Raw genomic sequence first — 17813 nt, forward strand, 5'->3', positions numbered from 1 at the left:
AATATATTTTTGAGAGAGAGAGAGAGAGAGAGCGCGCGCACGCATGAGAGAGGGAGACACGGAATCTGAGGCAGGCTCCAGGCTCTGAGCTGTCAGCACAGAACCCAGCACGGGGCCTGAACTCACAAACTGTGAGATCGAAGGAGGTTGCTTAACCGACTGAGACACCCAGGCGCCCGTTTGCTTGTTTTGTTTTAATCCCAGTATAGTTAACACACAGCGTTATGTTAGTTTCAGGTGTACAATATAGTGATTCACCAAGTCCATGCTTCACCCTGTGCTCATCACAACAGGTGCATTCCTTGAACCCCGTCACCTGTTCAGCCCACCCCTTGGCCCACCTCCCCTCTGATGACCAGAAATTTGTTCACTAGAGTTAAGAGTCTGTTTCTTGGTTTGTCTCTCTCTCTCTCTCTCTCTCTTTTTTTTTTCCTTTGCTCATTTGGTTTCTTAAATTCCAATTTTGTGAAGATTTAATGAAATAATTGGGGTAGAGAATAAAGTACAAGGTAAATATTCCTGGAGAGAGAGTCTGAAGAAAACACTAAGGTACTGTTCGGGTATTTATTGTGTGTTTATCGTAGGTAAGTTTTGGCTTTTGACTAAATTCTAATAGATTTTTATAACGGCCACTTTGAACTGTGCATGAAAATCTGGGCTGTGCGCTCACCTTATCACCCTTAATTTTTTCTCACTTTTCTCTGCCTTGTTTGTCTCTTCCCAACAGAGACAACCTGGTGTAGAGGAAACAGCTTAATCAGCGACTAAACTCAAATTCTGGTTGAGCTTTAGTTTCCTTGCGGGTAAAATGAAAAAAAAAAAAAAAAAAGAAAAAGAAAAAGATCTTTATTACAAAGCTGTAAAGACAGATAATTTATGGGAGCTACTTAATAAGTGACAGCTATAATTATTCTTTAAATGTTGCCATCTGTTCTTTACATTCTGAAATCATCTGCAGAGATCATACTTGGAACTGCATATATTTTCTTAGGATGCATTAAAATGTTTACTGTAATTGCTTTTTTGTGTTTTCTTTTTCTGACTTTTTCTCTCCCACTTCCTTCTTTTGGCTTTGTTCACTGGCTTAGTGTTCTTTTAAGCACAGACTTCTTTCGTAATGCTTCAGACACTTTATTGTGACTATAAACATATCTAGAGCAATACATAACATACTTTGGCAGTATGTTGTGAGCTGATTATTTTTTATTGCTTCTCCCCCGCAACCCCCCGCCCCAGCCCCAATCACATGTTCCCTTTTGATGCAGGCATTATTTTAGAATATCCAGGCCTTTAGTGCTTTTCATTGTTTGGTTGATTATTCCCTGTTTTATTACATCGCTCTTTGTGAATATGGTATATGGGGTTTCCCCCTTTCAGGACCTAATATCTTAATGAGCACATTGTTTGTCTCAGAATAAAATCAATTCTGTGAATGATACGTACATATTTGAAGAGGGGGTGTCTTCCTTTTTCTGGCTCTCTCTTCCCTCCAGATAGCCAATAGCAGCTAACTTATTATTCAAAGGTACTAATTATCCTTGCTTCAGTATTGTCGACTGCTCCGTTCCTAATGGCCCCTTCATATTTTTTTTAATTTTTTTTTCAACGTTTTTATTTATTTTTGGGACAGAGAGAGACAGAGCATGAACGGGGGAGGGGCAGAGAGAGAGGGAGACACAGAATTGGAAACAGGCTCCAGGCTCCGAGCCATCAGCCCAGAGCCTGACGTGGGGCTCGAACTCACGGACCGCGAGATCGTGACCTGGCTGAAGTCGGACGCTTAACCGACTGCGCCACCCAGGCGCCCCTCATATTTTTTTTAAGTATGTATGAGTCTCTCTTTTCACAAACACGTAAGTTAATAAATAGCTAGAGAGCTCTCTTGACATCAGCAGCGGTCTCTAACCGAGATAAGGGGCCCTGTCTTTCCTGATACGAGACCATTGACACCTGTACGTTCGTCTCCATTCCTCACTCTTCTTTCCAATAAGTCAGCATCCTGGCGTCCCTCAGCACTCGGGGACATCCCTCGGGGAACTGTCAGCCATTTAATATTGATGTTCCTAGTGGACGGCTTTGTTCTTCTATGTACTGGAGGTGGCTGCAACATTTGGCACTATAGAACAGTGTTCTGGTTCCTCCTCCATAGCTCTGTTGCTCTCAGTTTCCTCTGCAGGAATTTCTTCTGTGCATCTCTGAAGCGTGGGTATTCCCAGGACTGTTATCTTATCAGCTGTCCCTTCTCCCTCCATGTGCTCCTCTGGGCTGACTTAATATAGTGCAGTATTTCCTTATCTGGTGGGAAAGAACCTCAATTCTGAACTGATAGCCTCCCACAGGCAGCGCACCTGCTCCCGGGGAGACCTGTGGGCTTCCCATGATCCAGAGACTAAAGAGACAGCACCTGGCAGGACAGGTCACCAGGACTGGGTGTAGCACCTCCGTGCTGACCGGCCAGGAGCTGTGGCATACCTGCATCTACTCCCGAGGCCGTAGCTAACGCCTGTATGGTGACAGTACCCAGATCTGTATTTTGCTAGGTTAGACTCACTCAGGAGTTCTGGTTAGGGTCAACGTAGCCATCATTTAAGGGACACCTCCTATGTGAGGCTCTGCCACATGCTGGGCATTCGGAAGAAGGCACAACCCTCGCCCGTTCATTCATTCGTTCGTTCGTTCATTCACTCAACAGTACTGAGAACCCGTTATGCACAAAGGGCTGTGCCTTGTGTGCAGTGCAACCTCATGCAGTGCAAACGTGGCTTCTGATGGCTTGGAGCTTCCATTCTATTGAAGTAGAGAGAGATGATTAGGTTGTTTTTTTTTTATTTTTTTAATGTTTATTTATTTTTGAGAGACAGAGAGAGACAGCATGAGCAGGAGAGGACAGAGAGAGAGAGAGAGAGAGGGAGACCCAGAATCTGAAGCCGGCCCCAGGCTCCGAGCTGTCAGCACAGAGCCCGACGCGGGGCTCGAACCCACGAGCCGTGAGATCATGACCTGAGCCGAAGTCAGACGCTCAACTGACTGAGCCACCCAGGCGCCCCGATGATTAGGTATTTTTGATACATACGGTGGATGAGAAGTACAGGGTACCAAGAGATCAAATGAGAGGGGAATCTAGACTTGTGTTGAGGGAGGTGTGTGTCTTAGATGGCCTTCTCTGCAGAAATGGCATGTTTAAGTCATGGGGTAAAGGAGAAAAATACGTTTCCTTTGTTTAACAAGTGCTCATCTGTGTGACACGCACAGCTCTGAAATCTTGCAAATATCAACTCAGTCTTCATAATAAACCTGTGAGGTGGGTGCCACCAGGATCTCCTACCTACAGGGGGAAACTGGGGCTCTGAGCGCTCCAGCAACTTGGCTCAATTCGCAGAACCGGAGGTATATGCCCCAAGCCTATTCTGTCCTGCTTTCCACTATCTACTCAATGGCAAGCCTGGAGACCTCACCAGCTCGGTTCTTTTCTAAGTCATTTCTGGAAGCCTCCAAAGCTCTGAATTTGTTTTAGCTGCCCTGACCTCAGTGTTACCGTCACTCGGGAAAGTGGGGATTGGCTGGGTGCCCACGGAGCTGCAGCTTGACCCCCAGCCTCGGGATGGTACTAACCAGGCTTCAGATCTGCACTTTGGTTTCCTGGTGGACTGGAGGCTGGCCTCCAATTGTCCCCAACAGCCTGCGTGGCTTGGCACTCCATCCTGGTGGCCCCAGATGCGGACAAGGTACACTGCTCTGGACCTGGGACCCTGCCATTGACTCCATAGGTTTCCCCAAGGCCCTGTTTCTTTTCTCCCTTCCCCTTCTCAGTAACCTCATCCGCATCGTGCCTCAATGACTACATGCCAGTAACATAGTTCTAGCTCCTTCTGTGCCAGAAGCTTGCGCATCTCACTGCCTACAGGTTACTCTCCTGTAGGATGTGTGTCCCATAGGCATCCTAACCCCAACGTTTCAAAAAGAGAGCTCTTTCTACTCCCTCGAACCCATTCTTCCTCCCATGGTCCTTTCCTCTTCGGGTGGATAATGGGATGCCCTCTACCCACCCGCAACCATCCAGCCCCCCAGAGTACTTTCTTGGTCTCCAATCTCCCTTTCATGCCCCACTTTCCTTCATCATGTGTGGTTAGATCTAGGTCTAAACCATCACTCATCTCTGTCCACTTTGCTCCTTCCTACCAGCCACAGTCCATAGTTACAGCTTTGATGTAATTATTCAGAAAGGCTTTTTTTTAATTTTTTTTAAACGTTTATTCATTTTTTTTTTAATAAATTTTTTTTTCAACGTTTATTTATTTTTGGGACAGAGAGAGACAGAGCATGAACGGGGGAGGGGCAGAGAGAGAGGGAGACACAGAATCGGAAACAGACTCCAAGCTCTGAGCCATCAGCCCAGAGCCCGACACGGGGCTCGAACCCACGGACCGCGAGATCGTGACCTGGCTGAAGTCGGACGCTTAACCGACTGCACCACCCAGGCACCCCAAACGTTTATTCATTTTTGAGAGACAGAGAGAGACAGAGTGTGAGCCAGGGGAGGGGCAGAGAGAGAGGAACGGAGCATGAGCAGGGGAGGGGCAAAGAGAGAGGGAGACACAGAATCCCAAGCAGGCTCTGGGCTCTGAGCTGTCAGCAGAGTCCAACGCAGGGCAAAATCCTAGAAACTCACAAACCACCAAAACTGAAACAAGAAGAAATAGAAAATTTGAACAGACCCAAAACCAGCAAAGAAACTGAATCAGTAATCAAAAGTCTCCCAACAAACAAGAGTCCTGGGCCGGATGGCTTCCCAGGAGAATTCTACCAGACATTTAAAGAAGAGTTAATACCCATTCTTCTCAAACTGTTCCAAAAACACAAACAAAAAAATAGAAATGGAAGGAAACTTCCAAACTCATTCTATGAAGCCAGCATTGCCTTGACTCCAAAATCAGACAAAGACCTCACTGAAAAGGAGCATTACAGGCCAACACCCCTGATGAACATGGATACAGAAATTTTCAATGATATTAGCAAATTGAATTTAACAGTACATTAAAATTATTATTCACCATGATCAAGTGGGGTTTATTCCTGGGATGCAGGGCTGGTTCAATATCCACAAATCAATCAACATGATACACCACATTAATAAAAGAAAGGAGGGGCACTGAGGGGCTCAGTAGGTTGAGCATCCAACTTTGGCTCAGGTCATGATCTCACAGCCTGTGAGTTTGAGCCCCACATCAGGCTCTGTGCTGACAGCTCAGAGCTTGGAGCCACTTCAGATTCTGTGTCTCCCTCTCTCTCTCTCTCTCTGTCCTTTCCCCACTCATGCCCACTCTCTTTCTTTCAAAAATAAATCGTAAAAAAAAAAAAAAGAAGAAAGGATAGGATAAGAACTATATGGTCCATCAATAGATGCAGACAAAGCATTTGACAAAATACAGCATCCAGTCTTGATAAAAACCCTCAACAAAATAGAGATAGAGGGAATGTACCTCAACATCATAAAGCCATAGATGAAAGACCCACAGCTAATATCATCCTCAATGGGGAAAAACAGAGCCTTTCCCCTACAGTAAAGAACAAGACAAGGATGTCCACTCTCACTATTACTATTTAAGATAGTAGTGAAAGTCTTACCCTCAGCAATCAGACAACAAAAAGAAATAAAAGGCATCCAAATCAGCAAGGAAGAAGTCAAACCTTCACTATTTGCAGGCAACATGATACTCTCTGTAGAAAACCCAAAAGAGTCCACCAAAAAATTGCTAGAATACACTAATTGAGCTAAGTGTCAGGACATAAAATCAATGTGCAGAAATCTGTTGCATTTCTATACACCAATAATAAAGCAGCAGAACAAGAAATTAAGGAATAGATCCCATTTGCACCAAAAACCATGGGAGACATAGGAATAAACCTAACTAAAGAGAGAAAAGATCTGAAAACCATAGAACACTTAGGAAAGAAATTGAAGAAGACACAAATAAATGGAAAAGCATCCCATGCTCATGGATTGGAAGAACAAACGTTGTTAAAATGTCGATACAATGTTTAAGCAATCTACATATTTAATGCAATTCCCATCAAAATACCACCAGTGATGTCTTTCAGGGCTATAACAAACAACCCCAAAATTTGTATGGGCTCACAAAAGACCTTGAAGAGTCAAAGCAATCCTGAAAAAGAAAAAACCGGAGGCATCACAATTCCAGATTTCAAGCAACATTACAAAGATGTAGTCATCAAGACAGTATGTTACTGGCACAAAAACAGACACATAGATATCAATGGAACAGAATAGCAAACCTAGAAATGGACCCACAACTATATGATCAACTAATATTAGACAAAACAGGAAAGAATATCCAATGATAAAAGACAGTCTCTTTGACAAATGGTGTTGGGAAAACTGGATGGCAATGTGCAGAAGAGTGAACCTGGACCACTTCCTTACACCATACACAAAAATTAAATTCAAAATGGATGAAAGATCAAACTCAACACCCAAAAAACAAACAATCCAGTGAAGAAATAGGCAAAAGACATGAATAGATACTTCTCCAAAGAAGACATCCAGATGGCCAACCAACACAAAAAATGCTCAACATCACTCATCATCAGTGAAATACAAATCAAAAACACACTGAGATACTGCCTCACACCTGTCAGAATGGCTAATGTTAACAACTCGGGCAACAACAGATGTTGGCAAGGATGCGGAGAAAGAGGATCTCTTTGGCACTGCTGGTGAATGCAAACTGGGGCAGCCAACTCTGGAAAATAGTATGGAGGTTCCTCAAAAAATTAAAAATAGAACTATCCTATGACCCAGCAATTGCACTACTAGGTATTTATCCACGGGATACAGGTGTGCTGTTTTGAAGGGACACATGCACCCCCATGTTTATAGCAGCACTATCGACAATAGCCAAAGTATGGAAAGAGCCCAAATGTCCATCGACGGATGAATGGATAAAGAAGATGTGGTATATATATACAATAGAGTATTACTCGGCAATCAAAAAGAATGAAATCTTGCCATTTCCAACTACGTGGATGGAACTAGGGGGTTTTATGCTAAGCGAAATTAGTTAGAGAAAGACAAATATCATGTGACTTCTCTCATATGAAGACTTTAAGATCCAAAACAGATGAACATAAGGGAAGGGAAGCAAAAATAATATAAAAACAGGGAGGGGGACAAAACATAAAAGACTCTTAAATATAGAGAACAAACAGAGGGTTGCTGGAGGGATTGTGGGAGGGGGGGATGGTCTAAATGGGTAAGGGGCATTAAGGAATCTACTCCTGAAATCATTGTTGCACTGTATGCTAACAACTTGGATGTAAATTTAAAAAACATATTAAATAAAAATACCAAACAAAATTATGAAAGACCTAAATGTGAGACCAGAAACCATCAAAATCCTAGAGGAGAACACAGGCAGCAACCTCTTTGACGTTGGCTGGAGTAACTTCTTGCTAGACACGTCACCAAAGGCAAGGGGGAAAAAAGCAGACGTGAACTACTGGGACCTCATCAAGATCAAAAAGCTTCTGCACAGTGAAGGAAACAATGAACAAAACTAAAAGGCAGCCTACAGAATGGGAGGAGATATTTGCAAATGACATATTGGAAAAAGGGTTAGTATCCAAAATAAAGAACTTATTGAACTCAACACCCAAAAAACAAATAACCCAGTTAATAAATGGGCAGAAGACATAGATAGTTTCCCAAAAAACACATCTAGATGGCTAACAGACACATGAAAAGATGTTCAGTATCACTCATCAGTGAAATACAAATCAAAACCATGATGGGACACCACCTCACACCTGTCAGAATGGCTAAAATTAACAACACAAGAAATAACAGGTGTTGGTGAGGATGTGGAGAAAGGGGAACCCTCTTGCCCTATTGGTGGGAATTCAAGCTGGTGCAGCCACTCTGGAGAACAGTGTGGAGGCTCCTCAAGAAACTAAAAATAGAACTATTCTAGGGGCGCCTGGGTGGCTCATTTGTTAAGCATCTACTTCGACTCAGGTCATGATCTCATGGCTCGTGCGTTCGAGCCCTGCATCGGGCTCTGTGCTGACAACTCGGAGCCTGGAGCCTGTTTGGAATTCTGTCTCTGTCTTTCTCTCTCTCTCTCTCTCTCTCTCTCTCTGCCCCTCCCCTGCTCATGCTCTCTCTCTCTCTCTCTCTCTCACACACACACACACACACACACACACGATGGAATATTACTCAGCCATCAAAAGTAATGAAATTTTACCATTTGCAATGACATGGATGGAGCTAGAATGTATTATGCTAAGCAAAATAAGTCAATGAGAGAAAGACAAACACCATATGATTTCACTCATGTGGAATTTATGAAACAAAACAGATGGACATATGGGGAAGGGGGGAAGAGAAGAGAGGGAAATAAATCACAAGGGACTCTTAATGATAGAGAACAAACTGTGGGTTGACGGAGGGAGGTGGGTTGGAGATGGGCTAGATGGTGATAGGTACTCAGGAGGGCACTTGTTGGGATGAGCACTGGGTGTTGTACGTGAGTGATGAATTACTGAAACCCATACTGCACTGGACGTTAACTAAAATTTAAATTAAAAACAATATGAAAAATAAAAACTCTAAACACTTTACAAGTATCAAGTTATGTGATGCTCATAACAACCCCGTGAGGTAGGTACTGTTATTCTCACTTTCCAGATGAGGAAACTGAGACACAAATGCATTGAGTAGAAGAACAAACACATGAGCCCTATGAAGGTTAGGCAACATTGCTATAGCTTCCTTCAATTTGATTTTCAAGAAAGGCTTTTGATAAAATTTTTACTCTTGTACCTCTTTTATCACTTTGATTACTTTGTTTTTCTATTCTGCACTCATGGCCAGATTTCTTTTCCAATAAAGAGACATTTCGGGGCGCCTGGGTGGTTCAGTCGGTTGAGTGTTCGACTTCGGATCAGGTTGTGATCTCGTGGTTCGTGGGTTCAAGCCCCGCGTCGAGCTCTGTGCTGACAGCTCGGAGCCTGGAGCCTGCTTCGGATTCTGTGTCTCCGTCTCTCTCTGCCCCTTCGCTGCTCAGTGTCTCTTTCTCTCATGCTCTCGCTCTCTCTCAAAAATAAACATTAAAAAAATTTTTTTAAACATCTCAAACATGTGAGAATATACCAAAAATAATAAACAGTGCTGTCTGCAGTCTAATTATTGAACAGATATTCATGATTTTCCAAATTTCGTTAGGTTCTCACTTGAAAAAAAAGAATAGGACATTATAGCCAGTAGCGGTTGGCTTTGGCTGTATAACAAAGCACCCCCAAACGGTAGCTTAAATGAGCAACTATGTAGTTCTCAGCTTCAGATGAAAATGAGATCCAGAGAGGAAGGGTCTGATCATAAACATGAGGCAGATATGATAAAAGAACCTAATTCTTCAGAGTTCTGATCTAAGGGTTTTCCTAAGGAAAACGAATTCCATCGATATTTTTTCTCGACATTCTGAGGGGCTATTTCCAGCTATTTCTAACGAACTCTAGAGGTGAGGGGGTCATTATGTCTCATGTAATGTCAGAAGTTTCATTTTCTTAAAAATTTTTTTAAATATTTATTTTTGAGAGACAGAGTGTGAGCGGGGGAGGGACAGAGAGAGAGGGAGACACAGAATCCCAAGTAGGCTCCAGGCTCTGAGCTGTCAGCACAGAGCCCAACGCAGAGCTCGAACCCACGAGCCACAAGATCATGACCTGAGCCGAAGTTGGATGCCCAACCGACTGAGCCACCCAGGCGCCCCAGAAGTTTCATTTTCTTAAACAGAATCCCTTCTGACTACTCAAGTGATATGCGTCACCCTAAGTATTGCTCTCATAAGCCAGTCTGAGTATTTGTTTCAGTGAAAGCCTTATTTCCTAAATGATTAGATGGATTTTATTAAAAAGTGTCTATAAAGCTGGGATGTATGATCTTGATCAGTCAGAACAGTGATTCTCATTTTAATGTGACCAAAATCACCTGAAGACCAGGTTAAAATGCAAATCACTGGGCCCAGCCCCACAGTTCCTGATTCATTAGGGCTGGATGGGCCCGAGGCTTTTGCATTTTGAAGTTCCCGAGTGATAGGATGCTTTTAATTGGCGAACCATGCAAGGATCACTGAATTAGAGTAAACTAGGAAGTCATGGCTAATATACTGTGCGATACGTAAGCGGCGTGCACATGATTTATACTATAAGCGCATTCTTTGTGTTATTATTTATAATACTAAAAATTGGAAAGTACCAAAATAGCCAAACAATACAAAACTTTTAAAGTAACTTCACGTAACTTTTTAAAAATGTTTATTTTTGAGAGAGAGAGAGAGAGAGAGAGCGAGGGAGGGGCAGAGAAAGAGAGAATCCCAAGCAGGCTCCACACTGATATTGCAGAGCCCGATGTGGGGCTTGAACCCATGAACTGTGAGATCATGACCTGACCTGAAATCCAGAGTCGGATGCTTAACCGACCGAGCCACCCAGGCGCCCCATAACTTCACATAGCTTTAAATGAAAAAACCACAAGTTATCTCAATGTTGTGTATACATGTGTGTAAGAACAGGGGACCTGGGTTAAATAGTGACCTACCGAGCGTTAGGACAAGAAGTGATCTTTATTTTCTTCTCTGTGCTTTTCTACATTTGCTGGTTTTTCAATGGTCATAGTTTACTTTTGTGTAGTAAAGACTTTGTTAAAAATAAGCATCACAAAGTGTGTTAAGTACAGAACACATGAATCATCGAATTTAGCCATTTCTCTCATTACCTGTTGACATCCAGCAATACTTAATTATTCTCAGAGTATTCCTGAGGATACCTTAGGACAAAATAGCCCGCCACTTGTCCTACGTAAGCAGCCTCGGAACTGGTCACGTATGAGGGAGACAGAATCACGTAGCATTCGGAGTGTTGGCTCTGAGGCCAGACCTCCTGACCTTAAACTCTGCGCGGTGTCACTGGGCAAGCTTCTTCGCCAATATACGTATTCATTTCTTTATCCGTATAATGGGGTTGTCACCGGACCTACATCATAGGGCTGTTAGGATTAAAGAAACAACCTAAGAAATGTTAGCTATTGCTATGGTTGTGAAAAAAAATTCAGCAGTTGCTTCGTACCAGCACACATACGTCAATGTTGTCTGTTTTCGTCTAGATCTGGATGTGTGGAGGCCAACTCTTTGTACTCCCTTGCTCGCGGGTAGGACACATCAGTAAGCAGCGCTTTCCAAATCAACCTGAGTTTGCAGAAGCCATGACATATAACCGTCTCAGACTGGTGCACGTTTGGCTGGATGAATACAAGGTGAGGGAAATGTCTCCGATTTGGAAAGACGAGCAAGAATACAGAACGGGGCTTGGCACCCAGGAACCCGTTCCTGCCTTTCCAGATAACAAGTTTCCTTAAATTTTTGGCACACCTTCAACCCCTCATCCACCTTCCCCAGACCCTATTCGCAATTAGTTCATTCGAACCCACTACACTTGAACGTTCCTTTTTATTTCAATTGCTGGGGAAACTCAAGTTTCTCAGAAGTAAATTCATCAACCCAGGAAGTTTGGTTGGTTTGTTTGGCCCAGATCCATGTCCCTCCCGCCCCCCACCCTGTGGGATCCCCCCTCTGAAGCAAACATCTCCCGCTGTTCCCATCCCCATAGGCAATTCTTTAGATTCTCTTCCTCTGGTACCAAGTTCCCAAGGGTGCGGCTACTGTGGTCTGGAGACCACGCGAGAGACTTCACTACCTCTCTTCTACCGACAGTCGATTTCTCTATCAAAGCCAGACCCCTTCATCTGCACGTCTCCCCAAGGCTGCAGCCCTGGCCAGGACCTAAAAGGGTGCGCACACACAGAACATGTAGCCATGGCCCCATTTGAACTTGAAAGGTGTCCCTCCAGGATCCACACACAAACATAGACAGCAGTAGCCCCAAGACCTCCTTTCAGATATATGGGGAGAAAAATGGGAGAACTTGCTGTGATATTATATGTCCTGGTTCCAATCTAATATTTATTGTTTTAAATTATAAAAGGAATAATAGTCTTTTTTGAAAACGTCAATATTTCTACATGGCCGTTTCGATTGGCAAAAATGTCAAGCGTCTGGTAGGACCAAGTATTGGCAAACACAGGAATTCTCAGACACGGCTGGTGGGCGTATTATTACAAACTCACTTTGGAAAACAGTTTGGCAAAGTCAAGTAAAGATCATGAGTATCCCATGATCCAGCAATTCCATTCTGTGTGCACACCACAGAAAGGCATGAAGACATGAACAAGAAGGTTTAGAAACAGCATGGTGGATGTGAGCCCAAACAAAACACAGCCCAGCTGCTCATCAAAAGCAGAATGGATAAATGGGTTATATTTAGCTGATATAATTCTATACAGCCATGAAAATTACCCAGCTGGAGATACACACACAACGGTACAGTAAATCTTAAATCTTGCTGGGGGTACCTGAGTGGCTCAGTCGGTAAAGCATCCAACTCTTGACCTTGACTCAGATCTCGATCTCATAGTCGTGAGTTTGAGCCCTGCACTGGACTGGGCGTGAGGCCTACAGGGGCGCCTGGGTGGCTCAGTCGGTTGAGCGTCCGACTTCGGCTCAGGTCATGATCTCGAGGTCTCTGAGTTTGAGCCCCGCGTCGGGCTCTGTGCTGACGGCTCGGAGCCTGGAGCCTGCTTCGGATCCTGTGTCTCCCTCTATCTCTGCCCCTCCCCGCTATTCTCTGTCTCTGTCTGTGTCAAAAATAAATACAACATTAAAAAAAATTTTTTTTTAATAAATAAATAAAAACAGACATCATGGTGAACAAAAGCAGCCCAACGCAATATACTGATTTATTCCATGTCTATATATTAAAAGTGAGTAAAATTAAGGCATACAATTTATGTATTCATAATTAGATAGCAAAGCTAGAAGGAAAAGCAAAGACGTGAATACATAATCATGATAACATTTAAAGGTTTTTCATGTTTAAAAAAATTTTTTTCTTAATGTTTACTTATTTTTGAGAGAGAGAAAGAGAGACACAGTGCAAGCAGGGGAGGGGCAGAGAGAGAGGGAGACACAGAACGGAGTTCTGCTTTCTTTTTTTTTAATTTTTTTTTTCAACGTTTATTTATTTTTGGGACAGAGAGAGACAGAGCATGAACGGGGGAGGGGCAGAGAGAGAGGGAGACACAGAATCGGAAACAGGCTCCAGGCTCTGAGCCATCAGCCCAGAGCCCGACGCGGGGCTCGAACTCACGGACCTCGAGATCGTGACCTGGCTGAAGTCGGACGCTTAACCGACTGCGCCACCCAGGCGCCCCTGTGCTCAGTACTATCTTAAATCCAGAGCGCGTAGAAGACTAACCAGGTGATAACAATGGCCAATGCTGATGTGACCCCGTGTCAGCCTGCATTTACCCAGTGCTCTGTACGTATTAAAGTGTTCGGTCCTCAGGACAACCTCGTGAGGGTAAGGGCAAAGGTCACATAATAAATGACAGAGCAAGAATTCGAACCCGGGCTGTCTCCCCCCACAGTCCATTTGCCCTAAGCCACTACACCATCTCTCATTTCTGAAACCACGGAAGTGTTGATTGGGACCAGGGAGGGAGGGTTTTCCTTGAGTATTGAGAGAGCAAGAGAAAGGAGACATACAACATAGGTGGCTGTGACTCTTGGGCTCCTAAGAAGCAGGACCCAACCTTCCTGGATCCCACTACACCACCTCCGTGTTGTGGTTCATCACAACACATCCTGCAAATATGTGCAGAGTGAGTGAATTCCAGGCACCACGTGGGTCTCTGCCCACACCGTATGGATGAAATTGGAAGCTATTTTGTTCTGTTTTTGGGTTTTTTTTTTTTTTTTTTTTTTTTTTTTTTTAGTTCAGGTGATGAAAATATACACTGCTATGTTAGATACGATTTGATTACCAAAGACTTGTTTGGTTTTAATGAAATTACTCTCTATTTCCATTTAGGAGCAGTTTTTTTTACGAAGACCTGGCCTGAAATCTGTTGCCTATGGAAACATTAGCGAGCGTGTTGAGTTAAGGAAACGATTGGGTTGCAAATCATTTCAGTGGTATTTGGATAATGTCTTCCCAGAACTGGAGGCATCTGAGGGCAGCAGATGAAACACAAATAAATCATTTTCATTAAAAAAGGGTTAAAAAACCCCTGTCTTCAACATAGAGGAGAAAAGTCTGGAACATCAAGAAATTGTGTGAAATGCAGTAAGAAATACAACCAGAGTGCTCTAGAATAAGAGTGCCTTTCTGTCTTGCCTTGATGATAGTTCTTAACCCTTCGTTACACGTCACTAAATTTCTGGGGTGGCAAAACCGTGAACATTAGAAATATACGCTGTTACACAGTGCAAACTGTCACACCATTGATTGAGGTGAAGTGTATTGTCTCTAGAATTTGCCCAACTCGCTTGGTCCCGTTAGACCACAGGGGATGCTCCACTCTGGGAGGCTTTGTCCATTCCTACTCTAGAACTCAGAAAGACGTTCACAGAGAGCCTGGGTTGACACGTGCCAACGTTGGCTCAACTGTGTCTAGATCCTTTTCTTGCTGCTAGTGTCGATTTTGGTGCTGATTTCTTGCTTGCTTGGGATCCTGAGTTCCAGATGTCCCGTCCACTTGCCTTGGTGGCCCAGTCCAGTCCTGTAGACCAGCCTTGTTGTCTGTGGCTGTCAGTCCCTTTGTCACTTGGAGACAGTCCCCCTGCCTTGCTTCTGGTTTTGCCTTGTTCATATTTCTCCCCTCCTATGGCTCTGGCCTATAGTGTCCTAACACTTCTTGCATTCTGCACTTTGTTGATGATTGATTTTCTGACTCAGACCTGTTTAGCTGGGATTGGGGGAAGGAGTGGCTAGGCTCCCTATCTGCCCTGTGTGAACACACTCCCGAATGTCTAAAGTACTTCTCTTGGGTTAGAGGGATGGCTGTTGTGTTCACCCTGGTGAAGGTGGCTAGAGAGGGGAAACGTATTTGATTCACAAAGACAAGGAGAAAATGAGGGGAAGAACACACTGAAAGGAATAAAAGGACTGGGGGAGACTTAGGGTGGGATCACTAAACCTAGCCTACGTTGAAGAAAATAGAAGCTAGTTTTTAGAGCAGGAAACAACTTATCTATTGTGCTCCATTAATAATTAAGTGGTTGGTTATCTAGGGCTAGGTATCCTTCTAAATGAGGGAGCAGGAAAACATCTCTCCCTTCATGGAACTTGTATTCTTTGGGATAATCTATATAATGTGAAGACGAAAGAACCAGCGTATAATCTCTTTATACATATGTATTTTAGCAAGATACTCTATAAAATCTATTGATAGATAGACATCGGGAGACCTGGGCTCAGATATTACAGATGACCAGGGTAACTTTATTGAGACTTTAAAAAGTCAATCTGGGGGCGCCTGGGTGGTGCAGTCGGTTGAGCGTCCGACTTCAGCCAGGTCACGATCTCGCGGTCCGTGAGTTCGAGCCCCGCGTCAGGCTCTGGGGCTGATGGCTCGGAGCCTGGAGCCTGTTTCCGATTCTGTGTCTCCCTCTCTCTCTGCCCCTCCCCCGTTCATGCTCTGTCTCTCTCTGTCCCAAAAATAAATAAACGTTGGAAAAAAAAAAAGTCAATCTGGCAATACAAAATAAGCACCACATTATGATTTTGTTCTTGGCCCATTTTTATACCATCTCTGCCTCTAGAAAGCAATAGAAATGATTATAATAAACCCATGAGTCTATTAAAATTAGTGTAAAGTACAAAACAGAAATCTTTAGCAGGAGAAAAGAATTCTAGTGTAAATACTAGAGAGTAAATACAAGAGTATCATCTTGAAATAACTTTTTCTAGTTTTGAAATTTGAGAATAATTGTTTTCTTTGGTAAGCATAACAGAGGATGCTATAAATTCCATCTTTGCCAAAAAAAATGTTCTTAGAGTCATAAAACTAATATTGTCTTAGTTTTCTAATTTAAATGTTGGTTCAGGTACTACATAATGTGGACTGGTCTTAGAAATGATGTAGTGTGTTGCTTAAACGTTCTTTTGAATACTGTTTCAGTTGACTCTGGAATAGAAACCAGAACCAACATCCAAGGGCCCGTGGGTGGCTCAGTTGGTTAAGTATCTGACTCTTGGATTTAGGCTCAAGTCATGATCTCACGGTTGTGAGATCGAGCCCCAGATTGGGCTCCACCATGGGCATGGACCCTGCTTACATTTCTCACTGCCCCTCTTCCTCTGCCCCTTCTCCACTTGTGCGCTCTCTCTCTCGCTCTCTCTCTCTCTCTCTCTCTCTCTCGCGCGCGCGCGCGCGCACCCGCATTCTCTCTCGCGCGCGCACCCGCATTCTCTCTCTCAAAACAACAAAACCAAAAAACAACCCAACATCGAAATATTTGGTGTGATTGAAAGGAAATCTACATAAGCCTGTAGGTGGCAACTTTTTATTTCAGGTGGAAACTTAAAAATCTGATTTATGTTCTGGAGCTAATTGAGGAATATTTGCTAACCCTCTCAAAGCTTTTCTCAAAACACAGTTTTTGGTACGATCAAATGCTCAGACAAGCCCTAAAGTAAGCCTGGGAGTTCTGTAGCTAAAGCATACATCTAGGAGTTTATCCTAACATACACCTGCGTGAAAACTGAGCTCCCATTATGTTCCATACTCTGTGGTAAGTACTCTTCCTTGATTATCTCATTTCCCTCACACAGCTTTGTAAAATAGGCCCTATTGTCATTCCCATTTCATAGACGAGAAAACCAAAGTTAGATTTGTCCAGGGTTGGGTTGCCAGTGTTAGCAAACAAAAATGCAGGATGCTCTGTATTTGAAATTTGAATTACGGATATGCAACATTTTGCTGTATTTCACATATTCCACGGAACATACTTATACTAAAACATTGTTGTTTCTCCGAAATCACATTTCAGGTCATGGTGGATTTCATCTGGTAACTTCATCTAGGGGCAAACTAACACAGCCCATACACTAGCAGGATCCGCCCAGTCTCTGAGACTCTGGGTTGAACCACATTACACTGCAAAGAGCATTTTAGTGTCATTCTTCACAACGGTAAAACTGGAGCTCTCCCCAAACCTCAAATGCTAGAAGTATACCATTATACATCAATTTGCTAGACTAGGATATACACCCACTCAAACCCTTTAAAATAAGAGCTAGGAAAAAAAATCCGCTGAAGACCCATCAGAATGGCACACATTTAAACATCTGACGCTATCAAAGGTCGGGAGAAGGTGGAGTAACGGAAGCTCTCTGGCACTGACCGTTCCCTACGGCGCCGATTTCAAACTTAGGTTGTATGTGAATCACGCGGAGATCTTGGTAAAATGCAGACTTCCCTTCCTAGGTAGGTCCGCACGGGGCTGAAGATTCAGCAGTTGTAACAAGCCCCCGGCGACACTGGCGGCGCTGCGGCCAAGGTCGCACGGGAGCCCCGCACCCCTGCACTCCTCCCACCGGCGCGTGCGGTCGGTCTCCCCACGGCTCCTCGGGGGCGTGCACCGCAAAGCCTTCACACTTGAACCCACGTGTCTTTTATCGCAACGGAGCTTGAACATCGTTTAAAACATATAAGCCCACTTGTCCTTAACGAGGCCTTTTTATACGAGAAGAAACCCGAAGGCCGCCCGTCACACACCCTCAAGGCTGTAGCCCAAAACGCGGCCTCGACGGCGCCCGGCACCTCGCCGCGGCCGCTGGGCGCCCACGCCGGGCGAGCCGGGTGACGTCACTCCCGCGCGCGGGGGGGGCGGGGC

General features: G+C 44.0%; 1 protein-coding gene across 6 annotated transcripts in view; it reads left to right on the forward strand.

Annotated features, from left to right (window-relative positions):
• Positions 1-14293, forward strand: part of GALNTL5 (polypeptide N-acetylgalactosaminyltransferase like 5) — a 56920-nt gene extending 42627 nt beyond the window's left edge. For all 6 annotated transcript variants that reach the window (XM_043589974.1, XM_043589973.1, XM_043589976.1 and 3 more), the window contains 2 exons: positions 11183-11332; positions 14005-14293. In XM_043589974.1, the coding sequence (XP_043445909.1) occupies positions 11183-11332; positions 14005-14160 (306 nt within the window). In that variant the 3' untranslated portion in view covers positions 14161-14293. The remainder of the gene's footprint in view (positions 1-11182; positions 11333-14004) is intronic.
• Positions 14294-17813: the final 3520 nt, after the last annotated feature.

The sequence above is a fragment of the Prionailurus bengalensis genome, chromosome A2 (genome assembly GCF_016509475.1).
Source record: "Prionailurus bengalensis isolate Pbe53 chromosome A2, Fcat_Pben_1.1_paternal_pri, whole genome shotgun sequence".
In the NCBI taxonomy this organism is placed as follows: Eukaryota; Metazoa; Chordata; class Mammalia; order Carnivora; family Felidae; genus Prionailurus; species Prionailurus bengalensis.